The sequence below is a fragment of the Martes martes genome (assembly GCF_963455335.1).
Source record: "Martes martes genome assembly, chromosome: 8".
Lineage (NCBI taxonomy): Eukaryota > Metazoa > Chordata > Mammalia > Carnivora > Mustelidae > Martes > Martes martes.
The window spans coordinates 92,995,275-93,013,144 of NC_137895.1; the positions used below are offsets into that span (position 1 = coordinate 92,995,275).

At 48.7% G+C, this 17,870-nt stretch overlaps 1 protein-coding gene across 1 annotated transcript; it reads left to right on the forward strand.

Moving 5' to 3' along the window:
- Positions 1-5,389: 5,389 nt before the first annotated feature.
- On the forward strand, positions 5,390-17,218 carry PIP4K2C (phosphatidylinositol-5-phosphate 4-kinase type 2 gamma). Its single transcript, XM_080811506.1, has 10 exons — positions 5,390-5,722; positions 8,521-8,618; positions 9,291-9,387; positions 9,732-9,875; positions 12,514-12,660; positions 12,848-12,886; positions 13,435-13,548; positions 13,902-14,169; positions 14,347-14,450; positions 14,632-17,218. The coding sequence occupies exons 1-10, from the start codon at positions 5,549-5,551 to the stop codon at positions 14,710-14,712; spliced, it is 1,266 nt and encodes a 421-aa protein (XP_080667632.1). The 5' UTR covers positions 5,390-5,548; the 3' UTR covers positions 14,713-17,218.
- The last annotated feature ends 652 nt before the right edge of the window (positions 17,219-17,870 follow it).

The window sequence follows — 17,870 nt, forward strand, 5'->3', positions numbered from 1 at the left end:
TGACACTAACAACTCCCTCCCAACCCTCGTTGTTCAACTGTACTGTTTGATGTCTTCTCTTACTCTGTATCCCTTTGTACTCTATATCTATATATCAAAAGCTGCTGCTATGTCTCTCTCTCCTCTCTGTCTTACTCTCTTAAGTATCTAATGATGTATTTAGCAATTTCTAAGCATAGTATACTCTCCTCATTTGGGGCAATAGGGAGGAGGGTGAATGTTTCTTCTTTCAAACATGCGTCTCTCACACTGAGTGGTGTTAGTCATGGAGATGATAAAAGGAAAAATGGGAGCTAGAGGGCTGTGATCCTTCACACGCATGCATACACACACGTGCACACATGCACACGCACACACACACGCACACACACACACACACACAAAGCCTTAAGCAGAAGAATGTCTTAGCATCATAAGAAGATACAGAAATAGACTCCTCCCCCCTCCTCTTTCACAGACAGCACAGGGGAGCGTAACATGGAAGAACTGCTAAATTACGCATAGAATTTTCTTCATATATCCCTCAACTGAACTGAGGGAGTCTGGGTGTGCAACTCCACCCTCCAAAGTCTACCTTTTGCCTTCCTCTTCCTGTGCCCTGACCCCCCGCCCCAATGACCGAGGACATGGATTATTCCAGGGACCATTTCCATTTTTCCTCAAAACTCCTTTTGATATTCTCTGCCCCAGAACTCATGAACAGAACCTAGAGTTGCGTTAAAATATTTTGAAAATTTGAGGAGGCAGACCCTTCCCAACGGTCTGTCCATGGCTGCTCATCTATCAGGTGATAGTTGTAGGCAAGTGTAGTCAGCTGATTGCTTCTTTGGGTTCGGGGATGAACAGGCTGGGAAATTCCAAGTATTTTTGCCACAGCGATGAGCTGGATTCCTTTCTCTGTCCCATATTGGGCTGCATGTTCTTCCCATCTCCACCTTTTGGTTTGGGACCTTCCAGTTCATTGGCAAAATATCTCAAGATGTCTTCCTTTCAGGCTGGAGCCTGACTTTTCCCCATGACGCATAAAAAACAAATTTTGTTTGACAGAATTCCTTTGATAATGTCTCCATCTGGTTTTAAGTGCACTTTAAAGAAAGGGGCAGAGCAGAGTTTCCAGACTGGGGGAGGGTGGTGAGAGGAGAGCTCTCTCCCCCCCAGCACTGCCCCACATAATCGATAGGACTGTTACTTTGGTTTCAGACATCCTTTCCTTCCACATGGTGCTAAGGTGGTTTTCTAGGTAACTACAGGGATGGAGAGTGGAGGTCAAAATCAAGAAAGTCCAATTCAAGAAAGTCTGGTGTCCCCATACCCAGTCTTACATAGGATGGAAGAACAGGATCCCCCCAGCAGCAGGGCAACCATCACCTAGCTTCGAAGGCAGGAAAGAAAGCTCGGGGTGAGTGCTAGCTTATAAATACAGGCTGTATTGGCCTGGGACTCCTTCAAGGGAAAAAGTTCCTTCTTCCTTCACCTTTTGGGCCCCTCTTAGCAGTTATGGAAAAATGCAGGGAAAAAAATCGACCAGAAGGGTGTAGCGTAAATCCAAGGCAGCGATATTCAAACCTTTTTAAAAGTAAATCTTATATAGAACCCTGATAGAAAAAAATAACCCAAAGTGACGCAGACCTGAGCGGTTTACCTTTTCTTTATTTGCTGGAAAAATGCTTCATTAGTGGAGGAGCTCCTGAATGGTCCTAAGAGTTCAGAACCCGAGGGCTCTGTACAGTAGTTTGCAAACCACAGCTCTGAGGGAAAGGGGTTCAGCCTGGCTCCCCTGCCCCAAGCCCCTAATCAGAGCAGAGAGGGAAAGGCCCAATGGGAGAAGAAGGAAGACGCCTGTGCACCTGTAGACTTGAGCTAAGATTTGCCAACAGGGCACCTGAGAAGCCAGTGGGCTTTAGGTAATCTTGCCACCAAGTGATTCTTTTAAAACACATAAGAGAATGTGAAGGTGTCAGGCAGATGAGGAGAGAGATGTAAGGGGAATCTAATTCACTTACATAAATAAGAACACATACACAAGGCCTTCACCAGAAGCTTCACTCTACATCCCCCCCACCCCAGCATCCCTTTCCAGAGAGCCAGGGTCACCCCCAGGGGCACCTGGTCTGCCCACTCACATCTGCCAAAATGTTGCATGCCAGCGTGGAAGACAAACCAAACCGCACAAACCCCAGTGTGTATTTACTTGATGTACATAGATATCTTGAAAATAAAATAAATGCAATGATGACTCTGCAGTGTTGTCAATCTTTACCCCTCCCCAGTCCCGCTCCCTTACTTGCATTTGATAGTGTGGTACATATCCTTCCAGATGTTCTTCTATATATTTACACGTTTGTTTGTCCCCCCCCCACGGACAATTTATTCTAGAGATCTCTTCATGTCATTATACATAGATTTACTTCATTAAAATAGGGGTGCCTGGGCGGCTCAATGGATTAAGCATCCGATTCTTGATTTTGGTTCTGGTCATGATCTCAAGGTCGTGGGATAGAGCCTGTGTTGGGCTGCGCTCAGCATGAAGTCTGTTTAAGAGATTCCCTCCCTCTGCCCCTCCCCTGCTTGCATACTCTCTCATACTCTCAAAAAGTAAATAAATGGATCTTTAAAAAATTTACCTCATTAAAATATAGATATAATTTTTTATAAACTTATCCTATTATTTAACCATTCTACTACTGGTAGACATCAGTCTAGGTTGTTGTAGTTTTTTTTAAGATTTTATTTATTTACTTGACAGAGACACAGCAAGAGAGGGAACACAAGCAGGAGAGGTGGGAGAGGGAGAAGCAGGCTCCCTGAGGAGCAGCGAGCCCAATGCAGGGCTCCATCTGGACCCTGGGATAATGACCTGAACCAAAGGCAGGCACTTAACGACCACCTAGGCACCCCTAGGTTGTTGTAATTTTTTTTAAATTTTATTTATTTATTTATTTATTTATTTATTTGACAGACAGAGATCACAAGCAGGTAGAGAGGCAGGCAGAGAGAGAGGGGGGAAAGCAGGCTCCCCGCCGAGCAGAGAGCCCGATGCGGGGCTCGATCCCAGGACCCTGAGATCATGACCTGAGCCAAAGGCAGAGGCCCAACCCACTGAGCCACCCAGGCGCCCGGTTGTTGTAATTTTTAACAAAAAATGGTATCCCATTCTCTTCATTTTGTCCCCCAGACCACCACCTCAGTCCCAGTGACAATTCTGTCCTTCTCCAGTGGGACTCCATTGCTTTGCCAACAGCTCAATTCTCTTGTCCCAAGATGATCTACCACATTCACCCTTCTAACCCCTACCATTTTATTTTATTTTTAAATATAATTTTATTATTTTATTTTAATTTAATTTTATTTTAAAGTAGGCAACTGGTATGCCCAATGTGGGGTGTGAACTCATGACCCAGAGATCAAGAGGCACGTGCTCTCCCAACTGAGCCAGTCAGGCACACCCTGGCCCCCATTTTAGAGCATACCCCTATGTGTCCTCTTCGCTCATACCTTGGAGCTTCTGAGATGAATGGAGAAAAGTGCATGACCAAAACACTGGGGCAACTGAAAGCCTAGGTAGCTAACTGGCTCTTTGGTGTTGCTCCCGCTTCTGTGTATCCCTCTGGTTTCCTCCCTTGCCTCCCAGAGCAGCTGATCAAAACTCCTCCAGATCCCTTCTCACCTCCTCTCCTAGGCAAACAATGAAGGCAACTGAGCATGAAATTCTTCATCTGCCATCTATCCCTACACACTTACCTATATCTGCACCGATCCTTTCCTTTCTTGCTCTTAACAAGCGATAAATCTCTCTTCTCCAGACTAAATCAAGTCCCTTCTAGATCCTTCATTCTTGAGATACTAACATGGACCCAAAAAATATAAGACCTAAAAGTGATGCAGACAGGCTGTTTGCATCTTCTTTGTGATTTTTCCCCTTCGCCTTGTAAGGTTTCCTTGAAAAGTGTGTTTCTTTTCTTTTTTTATTATATTTTAAGTAATCTCTATGCTTAATGTGGAGCCCAAACTCACAATCCTGAGATCAAGAATCACATGCTCCACTGACTGAGCCAGCCAAGTGTGTGCCCTGAAAAGTGTATTTTTACTGTTTCTCTATAAGTGACTCCCCATCTTGTTTCTTTCTTTTTTTTTTAATGATTTTATTTATTTATTTGACAGAGATAACAAGTAGGCAGAAAGGCAGGCGGTGGGGCAGGCGGGCGGGGGGGGGGGGGGGAGGAGGAAGCAAGCTCCCTGCTGAGCAGAGAGCCCCATGCAGGGCTCCATCCCAGGATCCTGAGATCATGACCTGAGCCCTGAGATCATGACCTAAGCAGAAGGCAGAGGCTTAACCCACTGAGCCACCCAGGTGCCCCCCCATCTTGTTTTCTTACAGCCAAATTTCCTGACAAAGTCCCAAGCTTCCCCTCCCCACTTCTTCACCTCCCATTCATTCCTCCACCCACCTTGAACTGGCTCTTGTTCTGCTGAAACTGCTTTCTGAAGGTCACTAGTTGCCAAATACAATGGGCACTTCTCCATCCTTGTCTTGCTTCACCTCTCCATAACATGTGACACTTCTCTCCACTCCTTCCTTCTGGAAACTCTACTCCCTGGTTTCTGTGACCCTGCTCTCCTGGTTCCTTTTACCTCTCAGTTTTCTCCCTAGTCTCTTAAATGCTGGACTATACCAGGGTTCTTGCTTTCTCTGGAAGGTGCCACCCACTCCCCCAGATTCTGTAACAATTACTCAGTCTGTATCCTCAGCCCAGACTATTCTGAGCTCTGAGCCCATATGTTCAATTGCCCTCAGGTACCTCAAACACATACCACACTGAACTTTTCACCAAACTGCCCCATTTCATGTCACCACCACCATGTCTCCTCACCTTAGCCAAAAGCCTGGGATTCAATCCCAAGGTCTCCCTTTCTCTCAAGTCGCACATCCATGAAGAATTTTCCAAAATGACGTCAAACCCTAACTTTAGATGCCATTCCATTCTTTCCATCCCAACAGCCACTGCTTTAGTTCACCACCTCGTGCCTACACTTTTGGAATACTCCAGTCACCCTCCAGAATGATGCCTGAGTTGTCCTTGTAAAAGCCCATTTAATCCACTGAAACCACTTAGGGGGATCTCCTACTTCGTAAAGAAATACTTTTGGGTGAGCCTCAGGCGAGAGGTTACTCCTACAAACCGGGCAAAACCGGAAGGCAACGACTTTGCCGCAAACGAGCCGCCGACGCGGGAGTGAACGAGGCCAGCCCAGGCCGCAACCCCACCGCCGCGGTGGCAGGTCCCCGCCCCGCCGACCGCCCGCCTCCCGCAGGGAACGCCGCTCGCGTGCGCCCACCCCTGAGCCAGGTGAGCCCACCCACCGCGCGGGCGTTGGAGCAGGCGGGCGCCAGGGGGCGGAGCCAGCCCCGCACCGCCCTGTCGCGCGCCTGCGGGCCAGCCTCCGGTCACGTGACGGCGGCCCAGGTGAGCACCGCTTCCGGGGTCGGGAGCCTGCTTCACCGCCGGCTCCGGCTTCCACTCCGTCGGGTGCACGGGAGAGGGAGACTATGGCGTCCTCCTCTGTCCCGCCGGCCACCGTACCGGCGGCGACAGCGGCCCCGGGCCCGGGTTTCGGCTTCGCCTCCAAAACCAAGAAGAAGCATTTCGTGCAGCAGAAGGTGAAGGTGTTCCGGGCGGCCGACCCGCTGGTGGGCGTGTTCCTGTGGGGCGTAGCCCACTCGGTGAGACCCGGCGCTAGCCTCCCCAGAAGCCCTGTCTGAACTTGCTCTTACTCGTCTCGGCGCTGCTCTCGCTCCTCCGGGCGTCCCTGTTTCCAGGCTCCCGCGTCCGGAGCCCCTCGCGCTGCCACTCCCCCCCCCCCTCCCCGCGGCTGACCTGGTCCCTGCTCACCAAACCTCCGGTGTTCCCGGCGTATCTTCCCGCTCTAGACGTAGTTGTTGTTTCGTTTTTGAAATGTAGACTTTTGTTTCTCCCTCCGCCCTCTCTTCCACCCCTCTAGTTCTTCCTTCTCCACCTGAAATCCAGCTCGCTGCCTCCTTCCTGCCGGGTCCAGCCTCTGCCGCAGGCCACGGAGACTGGCCGGGACCCGGCTTCGCTTGGAAGGACATTAGGGGGAGTGGCTCTAAGGGGTTAGTGGTGGTGAGGTCTCCGGTGAGAGTTTATGGGTGGGAAGGGGAGGGGAGCCGAAACGGTAGTTGAATGAGGGGGATAGTTCACTTTTCTTTCTAGCAGCTGTCCTTGATTTTGGAACCTTGGCTTTGGGGGAAGCTCAGGGCTTTCCTGGACCTTCTAATCCTGCTTGTTCCTTCCTTTCCCTTCCAGAGGTACAGCATTTCAGAGAAGCCACCCACCCTGAACCTCATTAAGACTTATGTATGGTATATGCCTTTGGTCTTAACTGCATTACCATTGCTGGCTGGAGTGATGGTGTTTGGTGTGTGTGTGGTGGTGGGGGTCATCTTTGACCAAAGAGATGGCTGAGCGGCTCTGGTCCTGGGGACACTATGATGGTGAACTTTAGAAATAGGTGGGGGGGGGCGCCTGGGTGGCTCAGTGGGTTAAAGCCTCTGCCTTCGGCTCAGGTCATGGTTCCAGGGTCCTGGGATCTAGCCCCGCATTGGCTCTCTGCTCAGCGGGGAGCCTGCTTCCCCCTCTCTCTCTGCCTGCCTCTCTGCCTACTTGTGATCTCTGTCTCTGTCAAATAAATAAATAAAATCTTAAAAAAAAAAAAAAGAAAGAAAGAAATAGGTAGAGGGTATGACCTGGGAATCAGGAGGAGGCCAAAGAGGCTAGTGCATCTCTTTTCCTTCACTCAGGTGAAGGAAGCACAGCCATTGCTCCTCTTCCCTCAGATTTGGAGTGGGAGGGATGCAGTGACTGTGAATGTAACAGGCAATATTTTATAAATCAGTTTCCTTGAATTGTTACAGTCATGGCAGGGTTGTAGATATGGACGAGGGTGAGGAAGAATACAATTTTTTGTCCCCTTAATATATGGTTTAGAATGCCGTTGGGGGGAGGGTCTGTATTTGTGGTTCTGTGGACTGCTCCCAGAGTATCCATGCTAAGGCACTTGGTATGGACAACGCTGATGGAGGTAGAGCTGCCTCTCATGTCAACTTTGCAGGTGACCCATCCATCCCTTTGGGAAGCTGAACAGGGAGGATTTTTCTTTGGTGAGGGTTGAGGGAGTTACACATCAGAGCTGCCTCAGCTTCCCTAGGTATATATACTTTAGCTCCAACACCCCACCCTGCAGCCAACCCACATTTACTTCAAGTGTCTAGAATGGAGAATTCCTTGAACATATGTCTTAGTGATGATTCAGCCCGCTTAACAGCAGGTGGCGAGGAGGGGGCATGAAGAACTATAGCTGAATTGTAGGCTGGGAATCTCAAGTGACTTTTTTTTTTTTCCTGGAGGAATATGTTCTGTCCTCCTTTTTTACTGAGAGTGAGAGGAGCACAATTTCACTGCAATCTGTGGGATTTAGGTTAAACTGCACTTCATAACCTCTGTTGAATGATCAAGTAAAGATAGGGAAGGCATCCATTTATTCAGTTAAGAAACACCTCAGGACCCCTTGTTCTGAATGCTAGCTAAGAACCTGAGAGACATAGACAGCTACAACTGGTCCTTGCCGCGGAAAAGCTCACAGTGTAGATGGGGAACTTACATAAACTAGCCATTAGAGTCCTATGATAAGTGTGCTGTTAGAGGTGGGTGAGCAGTACTGTGACAACGCTGGGGAGAAAACACATCTCCTCGGGATTTCTTCATACAGGAACTCCCTTGCCACCCAGAATTAGCAGATGGCTGATTCTGGTGGGGGCCAAGCAGAGCATGTGTTGCTTTCATCCTTTGGGCCGTGGGTTGGCTTGACTTCAGGAACAGATAGCTAATGAGCTCATATCATCTGCCTACCTACCTGCATTCCCTTTGAAATCAGCTGCTCTTCTTTTACTTTACACCCAGGCAGGTGGGGACCTTCTCGAGAGACCTGGGTCAGGGTGGTCTGGAAGGACTGGTCCTGTTTGTAAGGAGATGCCTCCTGCAGGATGTGGACATCTCATTCTTGCTGTAGACTCCTCAGAGTCCCATTAACTCTCTTGTCCACTTAAAAAAAAAAAAAAAGTCTTTTGTTTTCCATGGAGCATGGCACTGCTTGTCTTGAGTGTTTTGAGTCTGCTGAAGATATTTTTTTTCTTTAAAACTTCTCACAGCTTTAAAAATAGCCCTGAGCTGCTCACAGGGTTTGCCTAATATAAAATGACTGTTGCGAGCATGAAGTTCCACGGGGGTGGAGTGTGAGGGGCTGTGTGTGGGGGCTGCTTACTTCAGTCCTTGCTGGGCAGCAGAAGAGGTCCGACCCATTCTCTCACCCCTGGCAAGTAGATGCATAACGGTGTTCTTAAAGGAATGAGGTTTGAGTTGCCCTTCTCTGATTCTTACCCAACACAGTGTAGAAGTAGCTCTCTACACCCCTCCTCAGTTCCCTATTCTTGTTTTGGCTTATCAGATCAATGAGCTCAGCCAGGTGCCTCCCCCTGTGATGCTGCTGCCAGACGACTTTAAGGCTAGCTCCAAGATCAAGGTCAACAATCACCTTTTCCACAGGTATGTGGAGATCCCTGCTCTTCTCCTGTCAACCTTCCTAGAAGAAAGTAATACATAATTTTAAGAGTTAAGATTCAGTGAATTGAAGGTTTTAGATTTGGAAGACAATTTACAAGTTCCGTGTTCTAATCCCATTCCTGGTGCAGAAATTCAGCACCATGCAAAGAAACCATTAAAATAACTTACCGTGCTCTGTACACCCTCATATATTTGTAATAGTTTGTTTCTCATCTAGCCTGGCAATACCACAGAGTAAGTACATTTAGATGGCCTTACCATTAGTGTCTGATAGAGAGTCCCTGAAAGAAATATCTGAGTTTCCTAGGTGCTTCTGGTATCAGAAGATGCCATTCAAAACAGTGGCACCTATTGCCGATTTTAGGATGTCTCGAACTTGCCTCAGATTTGGGAATCAGTGCTGTTTACACGGGCATTAAATCCTGGTACTACTTAAGCTACTTACCAGCCGTGTGTTTGAAGCAAGTCACTCAACCACCCTGAGCCCCAGTCTCCCTTACTATAAAATGGGAGTAATATACCTTTAAAGGACTTCACAAGAGTTTTATGAGAATCAAATAGGGTAATTGTGTGAAAGTGCTCTATAAACTGTTAAGCCCTACATAAACGTAATATTGTTACTTTGTTTTCTTGCCTTGAAAACCCCTGTTTCAGAGAAAATCTGCCTAGTCATTTCAAGTTCAAGGAGTATTGCCCCCAGGTCTTCAGGAACCTCCGTGATCGATTTGGCATTGATGACCAGGACTACCTGGTGAGAGTCCTTTTGGGGTGAGGGGAGTCCTTTCTCTCTGACAGCCGGGGAATCCTCGGGCCAGTCATGTTTGGAGAAATGAGAGCTTTGGCGAGTCTGATTCTTTACCTGTTTGTGGTCACAGGCATCTTCAAAAATTGGATGAAAGCTATTAATCCTGTCCTTGGGGAAACATACAGCTACATTAAAATTTTTGCTTTCACTTTCATTCAGTCCAGATGAAGAACCCCTGCTCAATCTTTTATGCAAGGGTTTTATCCACTGTCAGACACAGTCACTTGGCCATTATCCTATGACTTGCATCTCCATACAAAGAGGAAAAGAGCCTCTGGCCTGTGTTGCAGGTGTCCCTCACCCGAAGTCCCCCGAGTGAAAGTGAAGGCAGTGATGGTCGCTTCCTTATCTCCTACGATCGAACTCTGGTCATCAAAGAAGTATCCAGTGAGGACATTGCTGACATGCATAGCAACCTCTCCAACTACCACCAGGTCAGGCGGCTCTCCAGCTTCACTCTTGTCCTCTCCTCTGTATTCATAGCTTAGCTGCTAGAGTATGTCAGGAAACTTCCTATCTCTTCTCCTCCCTACAACCCATTTTGCTGCCCAAGAAACACTTGACATTGTGTTTTTGAAAACTAGGAATTTCAGAAAAAGCCTCTGCATACCTCTTTGTGTCTGACTAAATAGGATAAGTTAGTGTTCCTTCTCATTTGGTATTTACAATCTAGAACTGCTGTGGGTCATTACATAAAGGGCACGTGTAAAGTATTAACTATAGACTGAGCCAGAATTAGGTGAAGTGTTAACACCAAATATACTGTCAGGAGCAAATGTGGTTTTGAGGAGGAAATCGGGATAAGTGCACAACTGGGGATAAACCGGAGGGGAGAAGCCATGATCATATCCAGTCCAAAGTGGGGTCAGGGAGGCTCTTCTGTCTGATCAGATTTACTTGGAATGTGGAATTTCTAGAATATTTTGGTGAGAAAAACACAACCTGAATATCTTCCTACTAAAAAAATTTATCTCCCCAAGGTCAATGAGCAAGGAATAAATGAGACTCGAAAATGACTCAAAAAATGACTGGTTTATTCAACAAACACTGAATGTCCATTACCAGTAGGCCCTCCATTAGGCAGCAGAGAAAGAGGTGGATGAGGAAGAGGCTCTGGAGGATCTCTCGGTCCAATGGCAGAGGGTAGCAGAGCAGCATTAGCACACAGCAGGGTGTGCGCAGTAGCAGGGGCGTGGACAGAGCGCTGTGGGGGTGCAGGGGAGGAGTGTCCTAACTTACTGGGAAAGAGGTGCACTGGGAGGTTCATGGAGAGTTGTTGTTTTTATTTTATTTTATTTTTTCTTAAAAATTGAGAGATTTATAGAGAGGGTATCATAGGAATTGATGCTTGAAAGACTGGTATGGACTCCTTAGGCAAGGTGGAAGACAGCATTCTAGGCAAAGGAAAACTTGTAAAGGCACAGAGCTGTGAGAGAGGTATGTTATTTAGAAATAGTCCCACGACTGCATTTTCAAGATTGGGCTGGAGAGGGAACTCCCGGGAGTGAAGAGTGAGCAGGTAGGAGGGAAGGAGAACAGTCTCGGTGAGCAAGGACCAAGGCTGGAGGAGCCCTGGTGGCCGAGATGCAGAGGAAGACCTGTGGGAGACTTGTGCGAGTTGAGGCCAAGGCACCTCTAGATTCCTGCTTTGGGATAACTGGGTGTCCATTCATGAACATTGGGGAAGCAAAAAAAGACCAGTTTGGGGAGAAGGTAGTTGTGATTTACATACGTTGAACTTGGGGTTTCTACAGTTCCTCCAGATACAGATGTCCCATAAGTGGTTGGGGAATGGAGTTCAGGCAAGTAGAAGTGTAGGTTTGAGAGTCACAGGTGAATAGATAGTGATTAAAACCAGAAATATAGACTAGATTATTGGCGGGAAGTATGTGAAGAAGAAATGAAAAAAGCAAGGAGAGAGGAGAGCCCATAAAGGAGACTGAGTCACCGTATGCCCTTCTTTGTTCTGTGTGGGATATGGGGAGAGAAGGGAGGCGAATTGGAAGAGTGGAATAGTGGGAGCTCAGGGTGAAGAGAGTTCTAGGGAGAGACTGGTGGGGAGTATCAAGTGCCCCCAAGTTGAAATACGACAATAACTATAATGAATGCCCATAGGATTTGGTGACTGAGGGATTTGAGGAAGGGAGATGTAGATTTCAGAGGAAAAATAAGGGTCTGAATCTGATTTCACTGGTTTGAGGTGTGAAGGAGAGGAAGTGGATTGACTACTTTCCTGAGAAGGCTGGCTCTGAAGAGAAGTAGGCAGCAATACTGAGACAGCTGCATTGAAAGAGGAATCGTTTTTTAAGAATCCAAATTATAAGCCATCATGCAAACATTTTTACTATAGGAATCTAGCCCACCAGGAAACATTAGTCTAGGTAAAATCATTTCATTGGTAGGCAGATGTAATTTCTGACCCCGGTTCTGTGACCACTTGTACTTAAAGAGGGTCTAGGGGTGCCTGGGGGGCTTGGTTGTTTGAGCAGCGGATTCTTAATTTCAGCTCAGGTCCTGATCTCAGGGTTCTGGGATTGAGCCAGGCTCTGAACTCATCAGGGAGTCTGCTCATTCCTCTCCCTCTGTGCCCCCCTTATGCTTGTGCCCCCTCCAAATAAAACCTTTAAAATTGAGAGACATTATACAGATGGGATAAATCAGAAGAGATGAGGGTTCAGAAACAGCCCTCTTTAACAAGTCCCCACCACTTTTTTTTTTAAGATTTTATTTATTTATGTGAGGAAGAGAGAGGGAGAAAGAATGCAGAGATGCATTTGGAGGGGGCAGAAGGGGAGGGAGAGGAAGAGGGAAAGAATCCCAAGCGGATTCCACCCTCTGTGGGGCTTGATCTCACAACCCTGAGATCATGACCCAAGTGGAAACCAGGAATCAGGTGCTCAACCGACTGCACCACCCAGGTGTCCCCCTTCCCCCACCACTTTTGACCTGCTAACCTTTCTCCCTGAAGTTGTCTGGCCTACCCTGGAATAGTGGTATTTGCATTCCCCTCCCTGGGCTGTTGGGGCATTTAGGCCTCAGCTTCTCCGCATTCCTTCCTCCCTTCTACCCCAGTACATTGTGAAATGCCACGGCAGCACACTGCTGCCTCAGTTCCTGGGGATGTACCGGGTCAGCGTGGACAACGAGGACAGCTACATGCTCGTGATGCGTAACATGTTTAGCCACCGTCTTCCTGTGCATAGGAAGTATGATCTCAAGGTAAGGAGAGGCTAGCTAGGGCTGAGGGAGAGGCTCCTGCTGGCCCGAGAGTGGGGAAGGGCCTGGGAGTGCACTTAGTTCATTTCAAAGGAAAGAAGACTGTGGGTTTGAGTACTCATCTTTGGAGCTAGGTCCTAACTATTCTTTTAGCCACTTGTGCTGACTTGGTCTTTGGGTCTCTCCACAGGGCTCCCTAGTATCCCGAGAAGCCAGCGATAAGGAAAAGGTGATACTGATATTAAGTGATAGGGTGAGGGATGAGGGAGGGCAGATGAAGGGATCTCCTTAGGATAGAGGTAGGGGTCACCAGCTATTTGTTCTTATCTGAAATCATGGAAGGGAAGAGAGGTGTGGACTGGTGCCGAGCCAGGGGTCAGCTGCTGTCTCACTGGTGTGGTTTGTCCCATCTGGAAGGTTCAATGATGGTTGAAGATGACAGACTTCAAGAGAGAAATGCTTACCCTCTAACTCCCACTCTGGGTTCTTGTATTCAAGCAGCTATTTTTGCTTAAGAAGAAGAAAGAAAAGTCAGCATGAGGGGTCTTGACTAAAGACCATAAGCAGAAGATGGTGGGATGTGATGTGGGGTACCATGGCAGTGACTGAGTTTGGAGAAGCTGCTAGAGCTGAGAGCAGCCTCTGGGGCAGTGTGGAAGCAGAGAGGGGCTGGAAGAGCTCTCACCCCTCGAGTTAGGCATAGAGCCCCAGAGAGAGCATTGTTCTCTGAGACCTTGGGGGAAGGGATGTGTTCCTAAGACATCCCTTTACTTTCAGGTTAAAGAACTGCCCACCCTTAAGGATATGGATTTTCTCAATAAGAACCAGAAGGTTTATATTGGTGAAGAGGAGAAGAAAGTATTTCTGGAGAAGCTAAAGAGAGATGTGGAGGTGATGATCAGGGTGCTTGGGAAACAGGGTGTTCCTGTTGCTCCCCATTCCTAGTTTGAGGGAACTGCTGCCCTTCCCTTTATTCTTTGGGTTCTCTGCAGGTAGGGGAGTTGGGTATGGGACATGAAAAACCCTTAGAGGTGACCCATGGAGGGAGTGGCTAGAATCAGCTAAAAGGATGACCTCAGATACCAGGACATCGATGTACTAAAGGGCAGTGGTTCCCTTCCAACCCTCAATTTCATCCTTCCTTTCCCCAGGAGGGCCCCAGAAACTCAGGAGTGGAGGTGTAGGGTGGTGCTTGGGAGTGGGGAAGGAGGTCTGAGGGATCTGATTTGTCAGTGGGGTCTCAGTTCCTAGTGCAGCTGAAGATCATGGACTACAGCCTTCTGCTGGGCATCCACGACATCATTCGGGGCTCTGACCCAGAGGAGGAGGGGCCTGTGCGGGAGGAGGAGTCGGAGGGGGATGGGGACTGTGGCCTGACAGGACCACCCGCTCTGGTGGGCTCCTATGGCACCTCCCCTGAGGGTATCGGCGGCTACATCCATTCTCATCGGCCCCTGGGCCCTGGAGAGTTTGAGTCCTTCATTGACGTCTACGCCATCCGGAGTGCTGAGGGTGAGAGAGATCCTGGGAATATTAATGGTGTTGGTGGGGGGCGAGGGTTGGCCATGGGGGACTGAGATCAGGGTGGTGGGAGAGAGGCTGGTTAGCTTTTCAAACCAGATCTGACTGGTTCTTGGGGGAAAGGAATTGGGACTGTACTTGCTCTTCATTGCTGGTTTCTGTCCCCAGGGGCCCCCCAGAAGGAGGTGTATTTCATGGGCCTCATCGACATCCTGACACAGTATGATGCCAAGAAGAAAGCAGCTCATGCAGCCAAAACTGTCAAGCATGGGGTGAGGGTTCCCCAAAGCCTTTCCTTTCCTGTCTTTTGACTCTTGGGGAACAGGGAGCCCTCTGTGCCAGAGCAGTGGGGTGGCAAAAGCACGAAGGGCTGGGTATGGAAGTGGTGTGTAGTGGAATGGGGGGGCGAGGAGGGGGGTGATCTGACATGGTGTTCCATACCTCCTCTCACAGGCTGGGGCAGAGATCTCCACTGTCCATCCTGAGCAGTATGCTAAGCGATTCCTGGATTTTATTACCAACATCTTCGCTTAAGAGACTGCCTGACTCTGTGCTGACTGCTGCTTTCTGTTCAAGGTGGCAAGGTTCTGAGAGCCTTGGGGGAATTGTGGATATGCTGACCACTACTTCTTCTTTTCCCCCTTTGTTAAGTCCCAGCTACAGGCTCCCTGCATCCAGATCACTCCATCTTGTCGAGTAAGCTCTCCTGACCCTCAGAAATACATTATCCTGTCTCCCCCTGTCCGGTTCTCTTCCTTTTCTCCCTCCCCTCCAGCCATTCTGCTTGCTTCATTAGAGTGTTACTGTTGACTCACTCCCAAGTGCCTTGATCTTTGTAAATGTCCTGTTGCTTCTAGAACATAGGAGGGGACAGGGGCAGGGGGTTACTTGCCGTCTTCAGGACCTGACTGCACGAATGGATCTGGCTCAGGCAGCTACTCCAGATGCGCTCTGCTGTGTGCGATGAACTGGGAGGGCCTGAATTTTGCTGATAACTTTACAGACCTCACTGTGGCCTGCTTCCTTCCCAGTAGGTCCTGGGATGGAGAACCTCCAAGATACTACAGCTGTGGGTGCTGGCGTGCACACATGTGATGGGATATGGCCCATCTTACACACTACTGGGGTGGGGAGGGGCGAACCGGCTGACACCTCACAGAGGTGGGACCCAGGAGGACACTTGAAATTATGCAGGGAATGGGAAAAGGTGCCTGTGAAGAACTGACTACTCTCCAATCTCTTCCCTCACCCTCCTTTCAGCCCCCACCCCCGTACTGGGCACAGAAGCCCAGAGATGGCCAAAGTGTTCAAGCCTGGGTGAAGACATTTGACTGTTGCTGCTCTCTGCCAGGACCTCATACCCATCCTGGGGCTGGAACCCTTCAGTGGGGGTGTGGGCAGTTTTGGAGGCTGGGATGATGGGCCAGGGTAAAAGGTTCATCCCACTGCTAGTTTCCTCTCTTCATGTCTAGCCACCCCTGAGGTTTTATTCCCAGCGGAAGGGAATCTCTCTCCCTGGGTCATTCCTGGTCATCTCAAGAGGATGAAGGACTCAAGTGTGGGACCCTCCTCTACTCCTTGGAGGTGTGCACCTAGCATACTGCCTTCCCAGGCCCTTCGCAGACCCTTTTTTCTAGTTGGATTTTGTTATTCTGTTCTTTTCTGTCTCATCTCTGCAACTGTGTCTCCCAGGGGACAGATGGACTTCTTTGTCATCTTCACTCTCCACCCCCAGAGAGGAGTCAGAGCCATAACTCAATCACCCAGCCCCCTCCAAAGAGTTGAAGTGCCATGTGATAGTCTCAGAATGTAGAGGACTCTGATGACCCAGATAGTGTCCTCCCCATCCCCTGGTGCCTTTGGGGCTAAGGCAACCATTCTTGCTACTCTCTATCCCCTCTATGGCTTCCACACTTTATTTTATTTTATTTTAACATAAAGATGAGCACTAGCAACTGGCCTGTGGGGATGCAAGGATTCTTTGTATCTAGGTGAACTGATCTGTCTCACAAGAAGTCATATAGTCATAAAGGAGAATTCCTCTCTCCCCTCCATCTTTTGCTCCAAAGGAAGTAACAAGAGGAGTACACAGTTAAGGATTAGAGCCCCTATAATATCTTCCCATCAGGGGCCTGCTCATCTTTTTCATTCCAACCGTCTACCTTTACCCTGTTGAATGCAATAAAACTCCATGACACCAGCAGCTGTTGCTCTTTAGAAATTGGTTTTCTGACCATGTGGCTGATGTATCATGAGCAGTATGGTCTTCATTTTGTTGCTTCTGTTTTCCTCTTTTTTGTTTTATTAATTAATAAAGATCTTGTGTATTTACTCCCACTGCTGTCACTATATAGGAAATAAGTTATTGAATCCACATCCCTTCAGAGACATGCCTCCCCCCACCCCCTTTCTGAGGAACCCTGTGCTTACGGGTATGGAGACCAGATCCGACCTTTAAGATGTTGGACCCCTAACTAAGAATGTGGGTTTCTAGATTGATAGCCGTGAACTTAAAAGGTTGTGAGGAGTGTGCATGGGAATGGAAAACTTACTCCCAGCTTTGTGGGAGTTCAGCTGTTGGGGGGCCATGGAGAACAGCTGATGTGATGCTCCCCTCTCCCCCAGGGTTCTGGACGTGGTCACACACCCATTCCTGTAAAGGTGACTGAACCTCTCAGAGCACACTGGCAGGAGCTAAAAGAAGGAACTGGGTGTTTCCCCAGGCTTCCTGGGAAAGATGTCTTCTGACTGGAGAGCAGGAAGAGTACAGCAGGGTCCTGGGAAAGTGAAGAAAGAGACCAACCCTCCAGCCCAGAGTTGGGGGGAGGGGAGTGGAGAAGGGGGTGGATGAATAGAAGTTGTTGCCAGCCTGGGAGATCAGTACTTTTTGGCCCAGGAGGTCTTCTGGCTGGTGGAAAAACCTGGCTTGATGTGGCCCCAGGGAAGCGAATTGGACTGGGGGGCGGAGATTTCTCTGATGTGGGAAGCAGAACAGTGCAGAGCCGCTTTTAATTTGAGTTTTTAACTCTATTGGAACCATACACTTAATACCCCCAGCCCCCACCCCAAGGCGTTTTTTGAAAGATGCATTCACTTCCCACTTTGCAATAGCCTCAGTATCCCTGTTTGTGGAAACAAAAGTCAGAGGCACTTACCAACACCCATCTGGGAGCAGGTTGTGGGGGTCACAGAAGGTAACAATCTAGGAAAAGGCAAGCAAGGAGGGAAGGGATTGAAAACAGTTTAGTCCTGGGGTATGTTTATTTTTTAGAATGGGTGCTTTTCTTACTATGACTCTTCTTCCCATCCCAAATTATTCCTCAAAGGTCCTTCTAGCAATAGCATAAGGATCACAAAAAAATTGTCCCCTTCCCCACCTACCTAAACCGACACTCCTCGCCCACCCATCCACCACCAGCTTGCAGAAGCTGCCACGCAGCTGGCTGGAAAAGCAAAGGGAGAGGGCCCCTCCCGGGAGGGAGAAGCGAAAAGGGTGGCGTCTCTAAGAGATTTAACCTCCTACCCTCGGTTCCACACGCCACCCCCTCCCTCCAAAGACTGGGACGGCGCCTCCATTTTTGTTTTGGGGCGGAAGGGTAGGGGCTCGTGGATGGAAGGGGGTCAAGGGAAACAGTGATTATCACCTGTACGGGGCAAACGGGTGCCGTTCTTCTACCCTTTCTCTCAATCTG